General features: G+C 60.1%; 1 protein-coding gene across 1 annotated transcript; it reads right to left on the bottom strand.

Annotated features, from left to right (window-relative positions):
* Positions 1 to 5,690: 5,690 nt before the first annotated feature.
* GAL3ST1 (galactose-3-O-sulfotransferase 1) lies at positions 5,691 to 16,940 on the bottom strand. Its single transcript, XM_050714267.1, has 3 exons — positions 16,209 to 16,940; positions 7,661 to 7,797; positions 5,691 to 6,840 (listed from the first exon to the last, which is right to left on the bottom strand). Exons 1-3 carry the CDS (start codon positions 16,938 to 16,940, stop codon positions 5,691 to 5,693), a joined length of 2,019 nt encoding a protein of 672 aa, XP_050570224.1.
* Between the last annotated feature and the right edge of the window lie 1,608 nt (positions 16,941 to 18,548).

Genomic DNA, 18,548 nt, shown 5'->3' with positions numbered 1-18,548 from the left:
CCCCTGCGCAGGCGCCACACGGCCAAGCCCAGGGCCAACACGCTCCCCACGAGGGCAGCCGCCACGACAGCACTGCCCAGCAGGGCCAGCCCAGCCAGCAGCAGCTTCTTCACCGTGCGACACGGTGCTGGGGGGACAACAGGGTCAGGGCTGGCTCGGGCACCGAGGACAGAGATGAGCCTCCAGGGCTTCCCAGTCCTGGGTGTCCCTGCTCCCCCCAGGTGGGCAACATCGGGCACCAGATGGTTGGGTTGGTTTGGGGCCATGGGGAGAAGTTCGGGGTTGGCTGCTCACCTTCATACCATGGCTCCAGGTCCTGCACCAGAAGTGGGCCAACCATCTCCTGGTGGAGCATCCCCTCTCCTGGGAACTCTGCGGGTGGACACAGCCCATGCAGCTCCCCTCTGGTCCCAGGACACCCAAAGCCACCGAGCAGCCATGGGCCCCCAGGGCAGGTGCCTACCTGGCTGCTGTCCAGGTGGGGTGTCACCAGGGGGACACCTGGTGTCACAGCAGTCACACAGGGCACTCTTGGAAGGGTCCTCTGCATTGTGCCACCTGGGAGGGAAGGACAGAGCTGGGGGTCCTTGCGTCCCCAGCACCCACCCAAGACCCATGTGGTGTCATGTCCTCTGTCCCTTTGGGTCTTGGCCACCCCAGAGGGGTCTTTCCCTGCTCATGCACATCCAGAGGAACCCAAGGGGCAGAGGGGGTGGCATCCAGACCACCATGGGGTGGCTTGGTGCCATGGATGTGTCCCCTGGCCCCAGAAGGGCACCAGTAGCTTCTGTTCCCAAAACACCCATGGGTGCTCTGGTCCCTGCCCAGCTCCTTGGTGCCAGCAGGGAACCCACACCGATGCAGAGCTCACCTGGCTGCGACTTCGCTGTAGAAGCAGGACCTCAGGCTGTGCCTCTGGGCACCCCATGCCATCAGCAGGCAGTGCACGTAGACCTGCTGGGACACCGGCCATCCTCACTGCCACCTCCAGGCAGCCCACCCTTCCTGGGGGCCTTCCCCTCCCTCCCACCTCCGCATCCTCCCCATGGCTTCAGGCCTCCCCAGCTGGGAGCAGGGGAGAGCAGCAGGAATGCCCACAGAGGGACAATGCCTTGGGGACACCCAGGTCACCCCAAGGAGGTGACCCACCACCAGGAAGCCTGCTCCACCCCAACCTCACCTCCTCCTCAGGCTCAACCTCCAGCACAGGGGCCAGGATGGAGAACTGGAGGACAGACGCCCCTCTCTGGTGCTGGACAGACACACTCCCCAGACTTGGGCCGTGCAGACACCTGGGGAGACCCAGGAACAAGTCAGGCACATTTCCAGGCTGACCCCAGGACCTCTCACCCCACCAGGAGGTCTGGCAGGACCAGGCCGATCGCAGCACCAACCCCTGGCTGTTCACCACCACGTAGGCCCTCCTGGAATGGCCCGGCCACCCTGAACTTGTCCCGTAGCACTGGTCCATGTAGATCCTGGGGGAGACACCAGGCCCAAAGTCCACCCTGGCCTCCAGGTGGATGACAGAACCAGAGCTGACCACCAGCGGCTTCTTCATGGCACCAGAGTCCCCTGAAGGAGAAGGGAGGGTGGGCTCAGTGCAACATCCCTGAGCCTGTCCCACCACAGATGGGGACATAGGACACAGGACACGTCCCAGGCCCATAAGGGGTCTCTGCCCCTACTGCTGCAAGGAAGGAAACTGCCTGCAGCCCCCTGATTTTGGAGCCCACCACATGGGAGAGCCCAGTCCCTGCTGCTGGCTGTCACCCTCACCTGGCTCCCCTGCTGCTCTCCAGACCTGCAGCACCTTCCTGGTTCCCCCCCCCAGGAGCAGAAAAGGACCACATCACCCATCAGACTGATAAGAACCCCAAAACCTGATCATGGAGCCAAGCGTGGGCTAGGGAACATCTCAAAGTGCCACCATTCAAAGCCTTATAACCCTCTGCAAGGCTGGGAGCTGTGGTCCTGAGGGACAGCCACCCTCTCCTGGTGGGCCTTAGTAATGGGGGTCCATCCTGGGATCTTGCCCCTCCAAACTGGGGCCTAACACAAGACCCAGAGCACTCACCATGCAGGAGCCTCAAGGTGAAGTTCATGCTGGGCTCCGCATGAGTCCCACCAGGCACAGTGGCAGCAGCAGGTGCTAGGTCCACAGCCTGTGTCCCCACACCTGAGGACGCTGCTGGGGCCACTGCCACATGGCCAGAAAATGTGGGAGCAGCTGGGGCCGTGGGGGTCCCTGCGGGAAGGAAGGGAGTTAGCTGGGGGGGCTGAGCACAGAGCGATGGGAGCAGCATGCCTGAGGCACAGCAAGGACACCCAGGTCCTCAGATGTCTCCAGAGCTCAGGGAGGGGAGAAGGCCATAACACAAAGTGAAGAACACCCAGGAGCACATTTGCACACATCGGGGTGCTGCCTCAGCAAGGGCCTCCCCTGGTCTTGGTGGCCAGGCCCTGCCATGGGACCGCTGTGGTTGGTGGGTGCCAGAGGAGGTGGTGCTGCACAGGGGTCTCCACAAGCCTCCCAAAACACAGGATTGAGCATCCCCCGCTGCAAGCACCCCATGGAGCACTGAGGACAAACCAGGAGCTGTTCACAGCATGGGAGAGCACCACCAGCAGCCAGGGACCCCACAGGCAGCCCTGGTGCCCCATCCAGACCAGACCCTAACGGACCTGTGGGGACAGGGAGCTCCCAGACTACAGGGCCACCTCCACCAGCAGGACCAGTACCAGCAAGTCCTGGAGGGCATCAGGAACCAGCACCAAGCGACACCACAGGGCACCCACCCCCCACAACGTGGGTGCTGCCACCCACCTCCCCCAGCACAAGCAGCCAGGGGTCCCCAGCCCCACTCACCTGCCACCCCCAGCACAGCCCCACACACCAGCAGCCACCAGCACAGCCCCATCCTCAGAGAGCAACAACTCAGCCCCAGCCCTGGGGGGCCATTTAATAGCACAGTGAGTGCAAATGGGCACCACCTGGTGCTTTTTTTTTTTTCTTTTTTTTTTCTTTTTTTGGTTCTCTGTTTTTTTGATCTCCGCAGTAAAACCTTGCTGTAAGCCACAGGAGATCAGGGAGAGCCAAGCCTCTTCTGTTGGATGCACATCCGCTGGGGCTTCAGAGGGAATTTTGGGCCCTGGGAAGGGATGTTCCTCCACAAACATAAACTTTTGTGGTCATAGGGAACCGTGGTGGCTTTTCCCTGCAGTTGTCCTGACCCAGGAATGTCCCAGGAGCAGCCAGCATTCCCACATGTAGGCCTGTTCCTCCTGTACACTGTCCTGCTCCCATCGCAAGGTCCTGCACCCACACATGGTCCTGGTCCCATCACTCAGTCCTGGTCCCATTGCACAGTCCCAGTCCCACCACGGTCCTTATCCCACCATGTACTTGTGGTCCTGCGCATGGCTTGGTGCCATCACTTTGTCCTGGTCCTAGCGGCACTGCACGGTCTGGTCCCACACTCTGACTTAGTCCGGTGGATGCTCGTGGTCCCACTGGACAATGAAGGTCCTACCATATGGTCCTGGTCCCATCATAGCCCCTGTTTCGGTCCCACACACGATCCTCTTTCCACCACACAGTTCCGATCCCACCACTCAGTCATGATCCCATAAATGGTCCTGGTCCCACCACACAGCCCTGGTCCCATGCATGATCCCAGTCCCACCCCACAAGCCCTGGTCCCCAGTGCACCATCCCTGTCCCCCCCGTGGGCACTCACCCAGCTCTGTCTGTTGGTGCCCTTGCACTCCAGCAGCGCAGGTCTTGGGAGAACACATACTGCGCCTCGGCCGCCTGAAAGAGCAGGAAGTCCTTCCTGCTTCTCCAGATGTTTGCTCCAGCCCTTCGTCACTGGAGGGCACCGGTGGCTGGGATGAGCACAGCTGATGCTGGGCTTTGGTGACCCACAGCACTGGGCAGGCTGGTGGCCATCGTCCTTGTCCCTGTGTCTCTTGCTGGATGCCACCCCTGACCTACAGGCAAAGAGGTTCCAACCCTGCCCGCCACCTCAGAGAGTCTGCGAGCCCGGGCACCTGGAGGAGGCTACGAAGGTCCACGGGGAGCCTCCTTGCAGCCTCTAAATGTCTGCTCCCTGCCCGCCCCGAAGGGCATCTTTGGGACTTCCCCCTTCGGTGACATCCCGGTGTCACCATCCCCAGCAAACGGCCTGCTCGGGACCTGCCATCGCCCCACGCACGCACCCAGGGCCTCTGAGCACCGGACCTGCGGAGCTTTAACTGGTGGCACTGGTGGCGGGGGCAGAGCTGGGGCATCGCCGCGGGGCAGGATCTGTCCCCAGGGGAGCAGGGACCGGCAGAGCATCCCGCTGCACGCACAGAGTGGGGTCAGCCCGGGGGGGCTCCTGTCCCCTTGTCCCCATCCCCTTCCCACGAAGAAGAACGAGACCGACGGAGACCAGCTGGACCATTGGTGTATTAAAAACTGCCAAATATACAATACGATTATCTTACAAAAGTAGAATTGCTTTTTTTTTTTTTTTATTGCTTGCATTTACAAACAGAGCAGAACATGAACCACGTGGGGGAGTGGCAGGGCTGGGCTCCCTGCTGCTGCCCCGGGGAGGTGACAACCTCCTGTCACCCCTGCAGCTGCAGGGTGCCACCTCGATGCCCGGCCTGGGCCACTCTCAGCTTTACCCGTGCCATTGTCATCCAGCCCAGCCAGGACACCCGAGGGCTCCCCATGATGTGGCTGCCCCCATCGGGGGGCGTCCCTGCCACCCGGGTGCCACCAGCTCTGCCCCAGCCCATCCCCACACCATGCCCCATCTCCTGTTGCATTGTCCCCATGTCCCACTTGCACCCAGGGCTGGCACCGCTGGGACCCTGCTCCACGCCTGCTCCCCACACCAGTTCTCACCAGACCCCGTGGTCCTCCCTGGATGTCCCCAGTGGGGACTGGCACCACAAAGCCCTCTAACTGGGACAACAGCGGGCTGGGGGGGACCTGCTGCCATGGGGTCCTGCATGGACATGCTGGGGACCACCGCTGGCACAGGCTGGGGCTTTGGGGTGTTTTTTTTTGCTCTGCAAATTCACGTGTGGATGATGCTTAGAAACCTGCCGGGGCTTTCTGGGTCTGGGCTGATGGTGTGACAGGCACCAATAGCCATGGGTGTGCTGAGGACGTGTGGCACTCAACGCACCCATGGGCTGGGGGAGCCCCAGCAGTGTGGTGGGCTCGGACAGGGAGCCCCAGAAACTGGGATGGAGGGAAAGGGGATGGTGAAAGCAGCCCCCGCTGGGAGTGACGCAGTGCGAACTCCAGATCACCTGCGCACACCTGGCCCCATGGGTCCCACCGCTGCCCGACCCACAGTGCACCTCTGGTGATGTAGTGGTGGATGTCTATTGCTGTGACAAGGGCACGACGGGGACCTGTCCTTCCCATACTGCCTCCAGCATTTCCACGTGGAAGGAAGAAGTGGATCCTGTTGGGAAAGACCCCGAACCCCCAATCCTTGAAGCCCTTGCTGCTGGCAGCAGTGGCCTCTGAGCTGTGTCCCCACGTCCCCTCCGTCACTCTTGGGTGACCAGGGTTGGGAGCACCTATGGGAGCCACCATTTGGTTCTGCTCACGCCCAACCCAAAGACAGGTGACGGAAGGAAAACGCGAGCACCTGGCTCTCCCACGGGGCGCCCACCTTCTCCTACCACTTGAGGAAGTCCCGCACCCAGCTCCACAGCTTGGTGATCCACAGGTTGACCCCGAGGTCCGTCAGGTACTGGATCTCGGGCGTCAGCATCTTGCGGCACAGCTTCTGGTGCTTCTTGTTGATCTTCTTCTTCAAGTTGTAGCCCAGGATGGACTTCTCCCCAAGCGGCTGCCACGGCTGCATGGAGGACTCTTGGATGGCGCTGGCATCCACAGCGTGCCCCCCATCGATACAGATGCTCTTCATCTTCTCATTCTCCTGCTGCAGCTCGGCCACATCCTTGGCCATCCGCTCCCTCCCGTAGGCCTCCACCTTCCGCCAGAAGGTGGCATTAAAATAACGGTAGAGTTTGGCGTCAATGAGGTTCCAAGAAGTCGCCTTCTCGTAGAGCTCAGGTGTCAGCCGGGAGATGGTGGAGCCCTTGCGAGCATTGAGCTTGAAGTAGAGGATGTCCTCTAGCTGCCAGCACAGCAGGTCCTTCAGCAGCACCAGGGACTCATCAAAATACTCCAGCAGCATGACCAGGTGGAAGCGCTGATCTATCTCCTGGATGTGCTGCTCCACCAGAGGGCTGTCGGCGTTCATGTTGTTGTCATAGCCCAAGTCAAAGAAGAGGAGGTTTTGGAGGTAGTGCGCGTTGAACCCGTTTGGGTCGTAGTAATGCCAGGGGTCCCGCAGGAACTCAGCCAGCTTGTCCTCCCCCGGCAGCTTCCAGGTGAGGGGGATGACGCGCCCGAAGTAGTGGAAAGAGGACTCGAAGAGGTAGGCAGGGTCCCGTAGCACCGTCACGAAGGTGGTGTCCGCTGGCAGGAGCTTGCGCACCTCCTCGTAGTGGAAGCGCATGTGGTTGCAGATGATGTTGAAGCACATGCCTGGCTGGTAGTGCTGCACCTGGCTCCGCTCAAAGTAGGAGGGGTAGTAGAAGTCGTTGCGGCCGTTGGGGAAGGCGAATTTGAGGCGGTGCTTCTCTCCGAAGCGGAAGAGGATGTTGAGGATGGTGCTGCTGGCCGTCTTGTGCGTCTTCATGAACATGATGTCCAGCTTGGGCCGGCAGCCTCCTCCCGAAGGGCTGCGTGTGCCGTTGGCCACCGCCCGCCCCTTGGCTTGGGCCGGGGAGGAGGAGCAGGAGTAGGGGATGGGGATCCTGGTGGGGAGGAGAGAGAGGACACCGTGGTGAGGTGAGCAGAGAGGGAAAGAAGCGCATGGTATCACTATACAGGCTGAGGGCTGTCAGAGGAGCAAGCGTAACAAACAATCCCTGTGCTATCTGAGATGCCCAAAGCTGGTAACAGATGCTCCAGTGTTGAGTGACATTGGACAACCCCAGGGAAGATGCAGCTCTGATCCTTGTTAATGCCACGGTATGGCAATGTGGAACAACAGGAGACAGAAAGCAACTTACAAAATACCCGCACGCGGAGCTATTTTATAAATGCAGAGGTTAATGTTCCCCATGGCCACGCTGCTCCCACACCTGGGAAAACGGCATCGAGTTGAGCCCGGCTCAGGGCTGGGTTTGGTGAGGACAGGTACCAAAGAGCACTGAACCCACCCGTTCCCAGATTTTTGGGAGACGGCGTGGGCACAGCAGCGCTCTCATCTCTCTCTTGAAGGACAAACCCCACATAAAGGGTGCCCGGGCAGCCAGCTCCTTGAGCTCATCCATGAACAGCTGCCTGGGGAAGGTCCCCATGGGGAAGACACAGACAGGTGGGAAGGGGCAGGAGGTCCCCATGCCCTCCTTGTCACTGGGGACATGCTCCCACTGCAGCAGTTTTGCAGCGGGTCCATCTCCCCTTGCCCCAAGGTGAGCACCCCCAGCCTAGCCGGCAGCTTCCCTGTCGCAGGGATGGGGCCAGCTGTGTCACTTGAGGACGGTGACATCTCAGAGCAAGGCCACCAGAGCCTGTAAAGCCCCAGGAACAGGTCTGCCCAGGTGACACAGGGATCCCTGCAATACTCACTCTGTCATGCTGACTTGCAGCGGAGGCACAGCGTAGGAGTAGAGCAGCAGCATGAAGCTGGTCAGGAGGGTCCCCAGGATGAGTCCCTTGCACATGGACCTCCAGGGCTTCCCATGGTGGTGCAGCATTGTGGTCACCTGCGAGGGGCAGAGGGGACAGTTGTCAGCAATGCGGGTGGTGAAGGACAGGGAGAGCACGGAGCAAAGATCATGTGAGACAAATTTCAAGCAAATAAGGCACAGGGAGCACTGCAGGGGGATTTTAGGTGATGGGGGAGGGGAGAATCGGTGCCAGGCATGTCCTGGGCCGTGAGGGAGTCATGGCCAGGGTGCGGCAGCTCTGCCCACACTGCGTCACTCTTGCCCATGCTGCAAAAAACCAAAAGCAATTTCCTTGCAAAAAGCAAAACTTGAAGAGCTGGGGTGGCAGAAGGGGCGTATCCTCCACCCACACCCAGCAGACGCCCGGCGATGGGGCACCGCAGCACCGAGGAGCAGTGGCACCGCTGGAGGTCCCACCGGGCGCGGATCCGTCCCATGCCATCCGCCCCGCACAGCCCCACCAGCAGCGGGCAGCTCTGCGTGACCACACACACGTGCACAAACACGGGCGTGTGCGCATGCACACACGTGCATGAAGGAGGGCACGTGCACACACCCATCCCTGCACATGCGTACACACACACAGGTGTACACATAAATACAGGGGCACCCCCACCCCCCACATGCATGCACAGGGACACGGGCACTCCTGTGCACATTTATGTGTGTGCACGCACACAGGGCACGCATCTCTGCGCATTATGCGTGCACACACACCTCTGGACTCACGCATTCCCACGTGCACACAAGGACACAGACACACATCTATGCATGCTCATGCACACACATGTATCTAGCTATACATACTCGTGCACATACGTGCATGGGGCACAGACATGTGTGCACACATCTGTGCATCCTCATGCAGAAGGACACAGGCAGCCACACAACCCCCATGAACGCTCATGGGCGCCGACGTGAAGACAAGGACACGCACACATCTGTGCACATGTGTACAGACATGCACATACATATAGGGGCTCACACATTGATGCACACTTGTGCATGCGCACACAGGGACACAGACACCTGCGCATTTCATGCGTGTGCATGCACACAGGGGCACACATCTCTGCACATTATGCATGCATGCACACACGCAAGGACACGGACAAACATCTATGCGCGCTCACGCGCATGCACACAAGGACACAGCTATACGTGCACACAGAACTCTACACATTCATACAGACAAGGACACGGGCATCTGCACACCCCTGAGCACGCTTATGCCTGCAGACACACAGATGAGAACACACACACACACACGTGCACACACGCACACACACACACCCCCGCGAGTCCCCGCAGCACCTGCACTGCCGCTGCACCACGCACCGCGTCCGCTCGCCGAGCCAGGAGCTGCCCCGGCGCCGCATTGCAGCAGGGCTGTCCTCCCGGCAGGACACACGGACGTGCCCCAGCGGGGACTGGCGGACGAGCTGCCCGCACACCCTGCCCTTCCTCCTGGCACCCTTTTGGCTGCCGGCCATCCTTTGCACCCTTCAGCTGCCCTGCGGTGACGTGCACAGCATGAGCACCCTGCGGCCCTTTTGCGGCTCCTGCAGCCTGGCGTGTGCAGCCAGTAGCACGGACCTTCCTGGGATTTCGCAGAGGAAAACCACACGGAAACACTACCGGGCCCCCGCCGGCGTCTCGCCCCGCTGTGCACGAAGCCTCCCCGCGGCGCTGGCCTCCGTCCTCCACCTGCATCTCTCCTGCCCCGGCCCGGCGGAGGGCAGCGAGCCACGCCGCAGCTGAGATTTCCATCTCGATGAATAATGGATGGAAAGTGTAACCGGACGCTGGGCACGGCTCGCCCTCACCGACCCCAGCCGAGCTCAGCCTCCGCTCTGCGGGCTTTCCAAGCAGCAGAAATGACGGCGAGAGCATGGCTGAGCTGCCCCCAGCATCTCTGTGGCTGCCAGTGCCCAGCCCCACTGGCAGGGATGCCGAGGGGATGCCGAGCTCCACCCGGGCTAGCTCCAGCGGGGTGTTTCTTGCAAACAGTTCCCAGCCCAGTTACTCTATTGACTTTGCCTTAAGTGAGTGGCTTAATTATTAATAGCTCAGCAGGGGAAATGCCAAGGTGGAGGCTTTGTCCTGGGGCTCCCATCGGAGCAGGGCAGCCGCTGGTGCCGGCCCTCGCCCAGCCACTTGAAAGCCCCAGCCGGAGCCAGTAGTCACAGCCACAGGGTGAGGACACGGCCACACCGGCCACATCCCCCCAGCCGCAGCCACAGCCCCTGGCCACATCCCCACGTCCACGCCACAGCCCCGTCCCTGCATCCCCCCAGGTCCAACACTCCCCCGTGGCAGCCCTCTCCTGCGTTTTCCCTTATAGGGACCAACCCCTTTACAGCCCAAATTTAAGGATCCACACACAGGGCACAACTGCAGGCCCCTCCAGCCCCTGGCAGCTCTGGCTCAGGCTCTCTTCATCCCGTGCCAATGCCCGCTGTGGGCATGCTGCTCCGTGCGTGCTCACCCCATCCCCCTCGCCCCGGCATCTTGTCCCGTGGGTGCTGGTGCCCACATGCCCCTTGCATCCTGAAATCCACCCTGTGTTGGCCCCCACGGCCCTCCCAGCCCCCACCACCCCCATCACCTCTTTCTTTGCTCCAGCTGCTCCCTGCGGACCGTCCCTCTCCTCTTCTCGGCTTGCTGGTGCGTGGGGCGTGGGGGGCGATGCTGCTCCGACATGGAACAGGCTCTCCCAAAGCAGCCCCCCGCCGCTTCCCCCTCCCTAAGCCATCCCCCAAACTGCGGCCCCAGTGCACCCGCCTTGGCGGGGAGGGCGAAGCAAAATCCGAATAATCTCCTTTCCCAGAGCTGCCGGCTCGAGGCGTGGAGCGAGGCGCTGCTGGGGCTCCCGCTGCCACCCGAGCGGCCGCAAGGCTCCGTCTCTCCACCCACCGACGGAGCACAGAGGGCTCATTCACCCCGCTGCCGCCCCGCGCGCACAACAACGGGGCTGTTTGTCTCCATCTGCGCCACTGCCATCAACAGGGACATTGTGGCCCAGCGCCCCGGCTCGCTGCAGCCAGAGCCGGCTCTGCACCGGCCCGGCCTGGCGCTGCCACCCGGCACCCCCGGCTGCGGGGCCGGGCTGGTGGGTGCTGCCGGCTGAGCGGGGCCGGGGGGCTCTGGGAATGCTCGGGGTCCTGGAGGAGCTGGAGCTCCTTGCCCTGTAAGCGCTGAGGTGAAGTTGAACATAGCCAGGGAGCGCCAGTGGTGCTTGCTCAGCGCCTCCCGCTGTTTTATGGACCCCAGGATGTAAGGACGGTGGCCATCCCTTCTCAGGGATGTCCCCTCCCTGCCATGGCCTCGTGGGATGAGCTTTTCCCTATGGGGAACAGCTTCAGGCTGTTTTTTTTTTCTTTCTGCTGGAGCTGCCTGCATGAGGAGCCCCACACTCCATCCTCCCCTTCCCCTTGCTGCCGGGTGGATCTCAACAGCGTTTATGGCCATACGACAGCAGTGCCTGTGCTCCCCACCCTTCGGCACTGCTGGGTGAGCACTGCTGCTGCTCACCCATGAGAAAGAGGAGGTGGGTGCTGGTGTGGGCACCCAGGAAGGCACCCCAGGGACTACAAGGGGAACCGGGGTCTCTCTCACTTGCTGGGGCATGAGGGTTTTGTTTGGTGGGAACCAGCTTTGCTTTGCCACCAGCACCCGTGGGACTGCGCACCCCATGGCTCCTTTGTTCCACAGCAGCAGCAGCAGAGCCGCAAGGAAGCCAGTGAGCGTCGTTTCCTTCCCACATCACCCCACCACTGGCCACAGAAGGGGCCATTGTGTGCCGGATGCAGCTCTGGCTCCTTCCCACCACCCTAGCAGCAGCTCTTCTATAACTGTGGGGCACCCCCAGACATGCCCACTGCCAGGCCCAGCACCCGTCCATGCTGGATGTGTTTGGGTCTCCCAGCAAGGGAGGACAGACAGCAGGACGAAGCGAAGCTGTTGCCCCATTGCAGCCACCTCATTGTACCCTGGAAAAGGAAAAACGAGAATGGTCTCCATCGTAGCAGGAAGAGGGACCAAGAACTGTCCTCTTGCTCCTAGGTGCGACAGAGGCACTGGCTGTGAGGCTGGCAGGTCCTTGCTCTCTTGGGGCACAGCTGACCCCAACGGGGCAGCTCATGGTGTCCCCAATGTCACAGGATGAGAAAACCTGTGTAGGCAACCTCAGCATGCTCAAAATGAAAGCCTGAGCCTATATCAGCCATCCCAGGCTCTCCATGGACAGAGGAAAGAAACAGGCACATCCACAGATGGCTTGAGATGGCACAGCCTTCACCACAGCTGGGGACAGGGTGTCCCTGTAAAAAACCTATTGAGATGGCAGAGCCTTCTCCAGGGCAAAAGAATGTGCCCTGGGGAGGCAGAGGGTGCTGCACTCCCTGCCCAGATGGGGACAGGACCAGGCCTTCCCTGCCACAAGCTGGTTAGGGGGAGAGAGCAGCCCAGAGCAGTTCCTCTGACTTCCCTCTGGCCGCCCCATGCAGCAGAACCTCCTGCAGGGACTGTGGGGACCGTGCCAGGTTGGTGGCACCACCGAGCTCTCAGCTGACGCATTCCCCGCTGTGCCCAGCCCTGGCTGGATTTGTGCCAGTGATTTATCACCCATCTCTTCACCTGTCCCTGAGGCACATCTGTCACAGTCTAGTGAAGTGAATAGTCTGCATGAAGCAAGCACGACACTGGATTAAGTCACACACCTGGCTCTGGCTGAATTGCCTTTCCATCCTCGTCCCTGATGTCCCCCAACATGGACAGGCCCCAACTCCACTGTGCCAGCACCACTGTCCGGGCTGGGACTCAGCCAGGGCAAGGAGCCCTGTTCCTCGCAAGCTCCCACCCCTTCTCTGAAGCTCCCTGATCTCCAGACCAGCACCTTTCGCCCTGCCAGCTTCTCATTTTTTGGAGGGCAGGATAGTGCTTTGCAGTGGTTCCAAAGAGGATCACAGCACCCAGCAGCTGCAGCCAGGACATGGCAGCCTGGCCCCAGCAGTGGTGCCCAGTCCCACCAGCAAAGGGAAGCTTGTGGCCTTGGGATGTGACTGAAATGAATCCTGTATGCGACAGCCAGTTCCTCCATCCCAGGCAACCCAGGGGTGGTTAACCCCAAATCCCAAGAGCCAAACTTAAAGCACAAGACCGTGGCAGAAGCCTCCTGAGAAACACCTCCATGATTTGAGTGGGTGAGATTTCTCTTTTAAGAATTTCACCAAGTCTATCCCAAACCAAAAACCTCCTGCTAGTGACACTTGAGTGGGAAGGGGAACCCATGGGTGCTGACTTGCCTTGCCAAGGACTGTAGCTCCAGGAGGGCCTTACCCCCAGCATGGGGTGCTCTTGTCCCCATCACCCACCCAGGAGAAACTCCTGGGGAAGCACCCACCCGAGCGGGGAGCAAGAGAGGTTTCCAGCTGAATGCTGACACTGTGCCGATGTCACCTACCAGGGGTCATGTTGCACGAGCAGGGAACACCCGTCCTGTTATGGGGAGCATCAGGCCTCAGCTCCTTTGGACACCAGTTACTCAAGCTTGGTGGAACGTGCCCTTATTGCCCCATTTGTGAGAGCCGTGGGGAAATTCTAGCGTTATGGGGAGTTATGGAGGGGGAAATGGAGACTTGATATGGTGATGCAAACGGCAGAACAGGAGCAGGTCTCTGCCACGTCCCAGCATGCCATGGTTTTCTTATTTGCCACACCTGAAACCCTACTGCTGCCCCGGAGCAAGGATTCCACAGCATGGCCAGGTGTTTGTGTTCCCACAAAAGTCCCATGAGATGACACAACTTTCATGCCCACTGAGTCACATTCCCCTAAAACCTCCTAAACCCTCACAGCTACACATTCAAACCGCCAAACTAAACCAAAAAAAGAGTTAAAAAAAACCCACAAACCTTACAGGAAAACAAGCTCCTCCTCCCTCTCTCACCAGGCTGTTGATGACTGCACCACAGCAGTGGCCGTATGCTAACCACCTCCCACCCCAAGATGTGACACCAGGCCGGGGGCTGTTCCCCGTGAAACTGGCTGCACGCACCAGAGTTGGCACCAAGGGGTGGTCTCAGCCTGAGAAGCCCCGTCATGCGGCAGCCATGTTAGGCTTCGGGGCTGCGCACAGGCCTCAGGGAGGAAAGGCGGGGGCTGGTTGTATTCTGTGGAAAAAAATGTTGGGATGTGGGTTTAGAAGAGAGGTGGAGATGTGCAGAGGGGCAAGGCTAACACAGATGTTGTTGATGCTGTCAATCCTCTCCCAAGATGTGCATGGCAGTGGCCATGGCCCCTCTAGACTTTCCATACATTTTCTATATATTTTCCATATATTGCTTTAATTTAGTGATTAACCCCAGTGTAACTTCCCCTTCCCCAAGATCACCATAATTGTTAGCACCACCAAGGAGGTGCAGGAGCCCTCAGGGCTGCTGGAAGGGCAGCTGGGAGCTCACAATGCCTAGGCGTGTCCCTACAGTATGGACCAGCCCCAGCATGGCCACCGGCACAGGGTTTAAACTGCTCGACAGTCCCTGGAGAACATCTTGTCCAAATGGCCTGTTCCAGCAGGGCCATCCAGAGCAGGGGGGCCATGTCCAGGCGGCTTTTGAAGATCTCTCAGGAGGGAGCAAGCTGTGCAAGGCTCCAACACCTGTACAGAACAGCAGTGCTTTCTGGTGTTCAGGGGGAACCTCCTGTGTTCTTGCTGCTAACCGCTGCCTCTTGTGCTGGCACTGGGCAGCACTGAAGAGAGCCTGGCTCTGTCCCCTCTGCAGCCTCCCTGCAGGTGCTTACAGGCATTGACAGCCTTCTCCTGAGCCTCCTCTTCTCCAGCTCCCTCAGCCTCTCCTCACAGCAGAGCTGCTCCAGTCCCTCCCGCATCTTGGTGGCCTTCCACCGGACTCACTCCAGTGTGCCCAGGTCTGTCTCGGACTGGGGAGCCCAGCATCGGTCCCAGCACTCCAGCTGTGGCCTCCCCAGAGCTGAGCAGAGCAGAGGATCACCGCTCTGGAGCTGCCGGCAACACCGTGCCCAATGCGACCCAGGACAGCGTTTGCCTGCTGTGCGGCCAGGCCTAGTTGCAGGCTCACGGTCAAGTTGGTGTGCGGCAGAACTCCTGGGTCCTTCCCAGGCGCGTGCCCCCAGCCTGTCCCGGTGTTGGGCTTGTTCCTCCTCAGGTGCAGCACTCTGCTCTGCTCCTTGGTGAACCAACCCCACGAGGTTCCTACCAGCCCATTTCTCCAGCCTGGCCGGGTCCCTCTGGGTGGTGTCCCTCTGGCGACTCAGCCACTCCCCAGGTTTTGTGTCATCCCCAAATTTATTGAGGGTGCACTCTCCCCATCATCCAGACCGTTAACGAAGCTGTTAAACGGAACTGGAGCCGGCACTGACCCTGGAGCATTCTGCTCGTTGATGGCCTCCTACTGGACTCCATGTCGCTGACCTCCAGCCCCCGAGCCCGGCCGATCAGCCCGGTTCTCACCCCGCTCCCTGCCTGCCCATGGGGATGGGATGGAGGTGGCACCAGGACAGGGAAAGGCACTGGTACCCCCAGTGGGACAGGGACTGGGATGGGGGCAGGACAGGGTCCTTTCCAGGCATGTGCCCACAGCCTGTCCTATTGCTGGGCTTGTTCCTCCCCAGGTGCAGCAATTTGCCCTTCCCCTCGCTGAGCAACCTGGGGTTCGTGCCTGGGCAGAGCACAACCCCAGATGCCCACGAGAGCAGCAGCACCAGGCTGTGACTGCGCAGGAGGCATCTGGGTGCTGCCGTGGCCGGGCCACAGCAGCAGTGCAGGCTGGCAGGAGAGCAGAGGCCCAGCTGTGGGGTCAGAGGCTGCGGTGAGGAGGAGGCCAGGCTGGGGTGATGAGACCGGAGCATGGGCTGGGCTGGAGACCCCAGGCTGGAAACACCTTCCTGGCAGCGGCTGCGGAGACGCAGGCTGGAGCGGGGCAGTGGGTGCTGTCAGGGCAGCAACGCAACAGGGCAAAGAGTGGGCACGGCATCGGGAAAGGGAGGAGAAAACAGCAGGGGTGGGGATGGCAATGACCACTGTGCTGTTTGCAACACTGACACGTTTTCATGATTTTATTTGTTCTCTGTGTGCTGGAATAGGACCCTGATGACCTTTGGGTCCTTTGGGGCCGGTGTGTGTCCCAGCTGCTGTCCGGCCCTGGTCTCGGAGGGTCTTCTATTGTCGCCGGCGGGGTGGCCTCTTCTTGGGTGGTGCAGAGGCCTGGGAGGAGTTGGTCTTCCTCTTGGGGGCTCACCGGGCCCCCACAGGTGGGCAGCCCCTGCCCCGCCTGGTGGTGGAGGGACCTGCTGCAGCCTCCTGTGGCTCCTCTTGAGGTGCTGCCTGCTCCATGGGGACCGCAGCGGGGGGGGGGGGGAGGGCGGCTGGTACTCCCTCGAAGGGCATCTCTTGATGTGCCGGGCACCTCATCCCTGCCGGAGCTGGCGGGATGGAGAGAGGGGACTGGGCCAGTTGCAGGAGCCACTCCTTCAGGGCCAGATGGGCCGGGTTCTGGCACGGGGCTGGCCTCCCGATGCTCGGCTGCAGGGGGAACGTTGAGGCCCAGCAGGCGGTGGGCCTCCCTGCCGCACTGTTGCACGGCAATGTCCAGGAGGTGACGCACAAATGTTGCCGCGTTCTCACCGAGGTCTTCCTCCAACAGCTGGACCAGCATCTCTTCCCCCAGTCCGAACAGGCGCAGGGTCTCCCTGATGGCATTCTCCAAGATGAGCGCCTGCGAACGCCGTGTCTGGAAGATGCGCCCCAGCTCCTGGCGCACCCAGGAGAGCAGGGGCTGGAGCAGAGCAGGGTGCTCCCGGAAGAGTTGTCCCCAGGTGTCCGCGGGGAGGCCGCCCACCAGAGGGCTGAGTGCCAGCCATGCAGCCCATGGCCAGGCTGCCTGAGCGTCAGGGGGGCTGTCGGCATCGATGGATGCTGCTGCCGACGGGCTGATGACCAGCTCCTCAAACTTGTCATCAGCCTGCACCGAGTGCACGATTGACGTCAGCCACCGCTTGCAGAGTGGGCACTCGGGCTTGCTGTCAGCCCACCGCTGGATGCACGGGAAGCAAAATTGGTGGTAGCATGGCATGGTGAAAGCGGGGCTGCCCCAGGTGTCCAGGCATATGGGGCAGCGGGTGTCCAATGCTGTGGCCATGCTTGCCACCAGCTGCAGTGGGCTGGGGGGAGCAGCAGGTGACGATGCGCTCCCTGGTACAGATGCTGCAGCAGCGGGTGTCACTAGACTTGGTAGCCTTTTTGTAATATTGTGAATGTGGGCTCCAGGCAGGCAGCAAACCTCCCTGGAGAGATTATCTGGATGGCAAATGTTAGCCTCAGTGCCTCTCAGAGAGGAGTCTCCAAGGACTAACACCCTTCATGCCTTTTTTGTGGCCCTGCTTCTGATGCAGGTGGGAGAATGAGCCAACTTTGTGTGGTTGGCCTTTCTGAGGTCTTTGCTCTTACTCTCGGAGTCTCCTCTCTCATTTCTGCCACAGTAGAAGGCCCTTTCTCTGCTCTCCAGAAGACAAAATGTTGCACCCTGTGCCCTCCTGCTCACCCTCCCACGTGTCCTGCTGTGCAAACTACACACCACACCATGACTGACGCCCTGTGCCTTGCTGGCTCGCTCTGGTCACCACACTCTGGGTCTCCCGTGCTCCCCATGGGCTGCCTCTGTTCGACAGAGGAGGGGTGCTCCTGGCACCACCCAGCCTCCTCAGCCACCCTTTCGAGGGCTGCAGGCCCTAGCGTCTCCCTCAGCTGCTTCAAGGGGCCTCAGTGCAGGAAACCCCCTGCATGCCATGATCCCCCACTCCTCTGCAGAGCATGCCTGCCCTGGAGCCTGTTGCCTTTTGACCATCTGTGAAATCAGCCATTCCTGAGAGTGCTGTCTTGAAACAGTGCTGTATTTTAACCCGGCCGGCAGCTAAGCACCACACAGCTGTTTGCTCACCCTCACCTCCAGACCTCCAGTGGGATGGGGGACAGAATCAGAAAAAAAGTGAAAGCTTGTGTGTTGAGATAAAGACAGTTTATTAGGACAGGAAAGAAAGGAAAATAATAAAAATAATGATAATAGTACTACTAATGTGTACAAAACAAGTGATGCACGATGCAATTGCTCACCACCTGCTGACTGATGCCCAGCCTATCCCTGAGCAGCTGGTCCCCCCCCACCCCAGCCAGCCACCCCATATTAATTGTTCAGCATGATGTCCTATGGTGTGGAATACCCATTTGGCCAGTTGGGTCAGCTGTCCTGGGTCTGTCCCCTCCCAGCTCCTGGTGCACCCCCAGCCTGCCCACTGGCAGGACAGAGCGAGAAGCTGAAAAGTCCTTGGCTTGGTGTAAGCACTGCCCTGCAACAACTAAAACATCAGTGTGTTATCAACATTATTCCCACCCTAAATCCAAAACACAGCACCATACCAGCTACTAGGAGGAAAATTAACTCTATCCTAGCTGAAACCAGGACACCTAACTGAAAACAGTCACCAGCTTCTCACACCACCACATTCGCCAGTGATTTCTGGCGTCTGTCAATGGACTGGTGAGCGAGCGACCTATTTGTCTACAGCCCTAAGTCCATTAGCAGATCTCAGGGTTTGACTGTAAATGCAGCAACCTATCCCCACCACTCTGGTGAAGGAAAGCCCATTCAGTTATGGCTACCAGGGAAAAGTGGGAGTAAAAATGTAGGTTTAAATTGCTTCATTTGGGATTGATGAGCATGGCCCAACATTGCAGCTATCATGGGGTTAGT

Source organism: Cygnus atratus, chromosome 17 (assembly GCF_013377495.2).
Source record: "Cygnus atratus isolate AKBS03 ecotype Queensland, Australia chromosome 17, CAtr_DNAZoo_HiC_assembly, whole genome shotgun sequence".
Lineage (NCBI taxonomy): Eukaryota > Metazoa > Chordata > Aves > Anseriformes > Anatidae > Cygnus > Cygnus atratus.
Note: the sequence above shows the minus strand (reverse complement) of the source record. Positions and strands in the feature narration are given on the sequence as shown.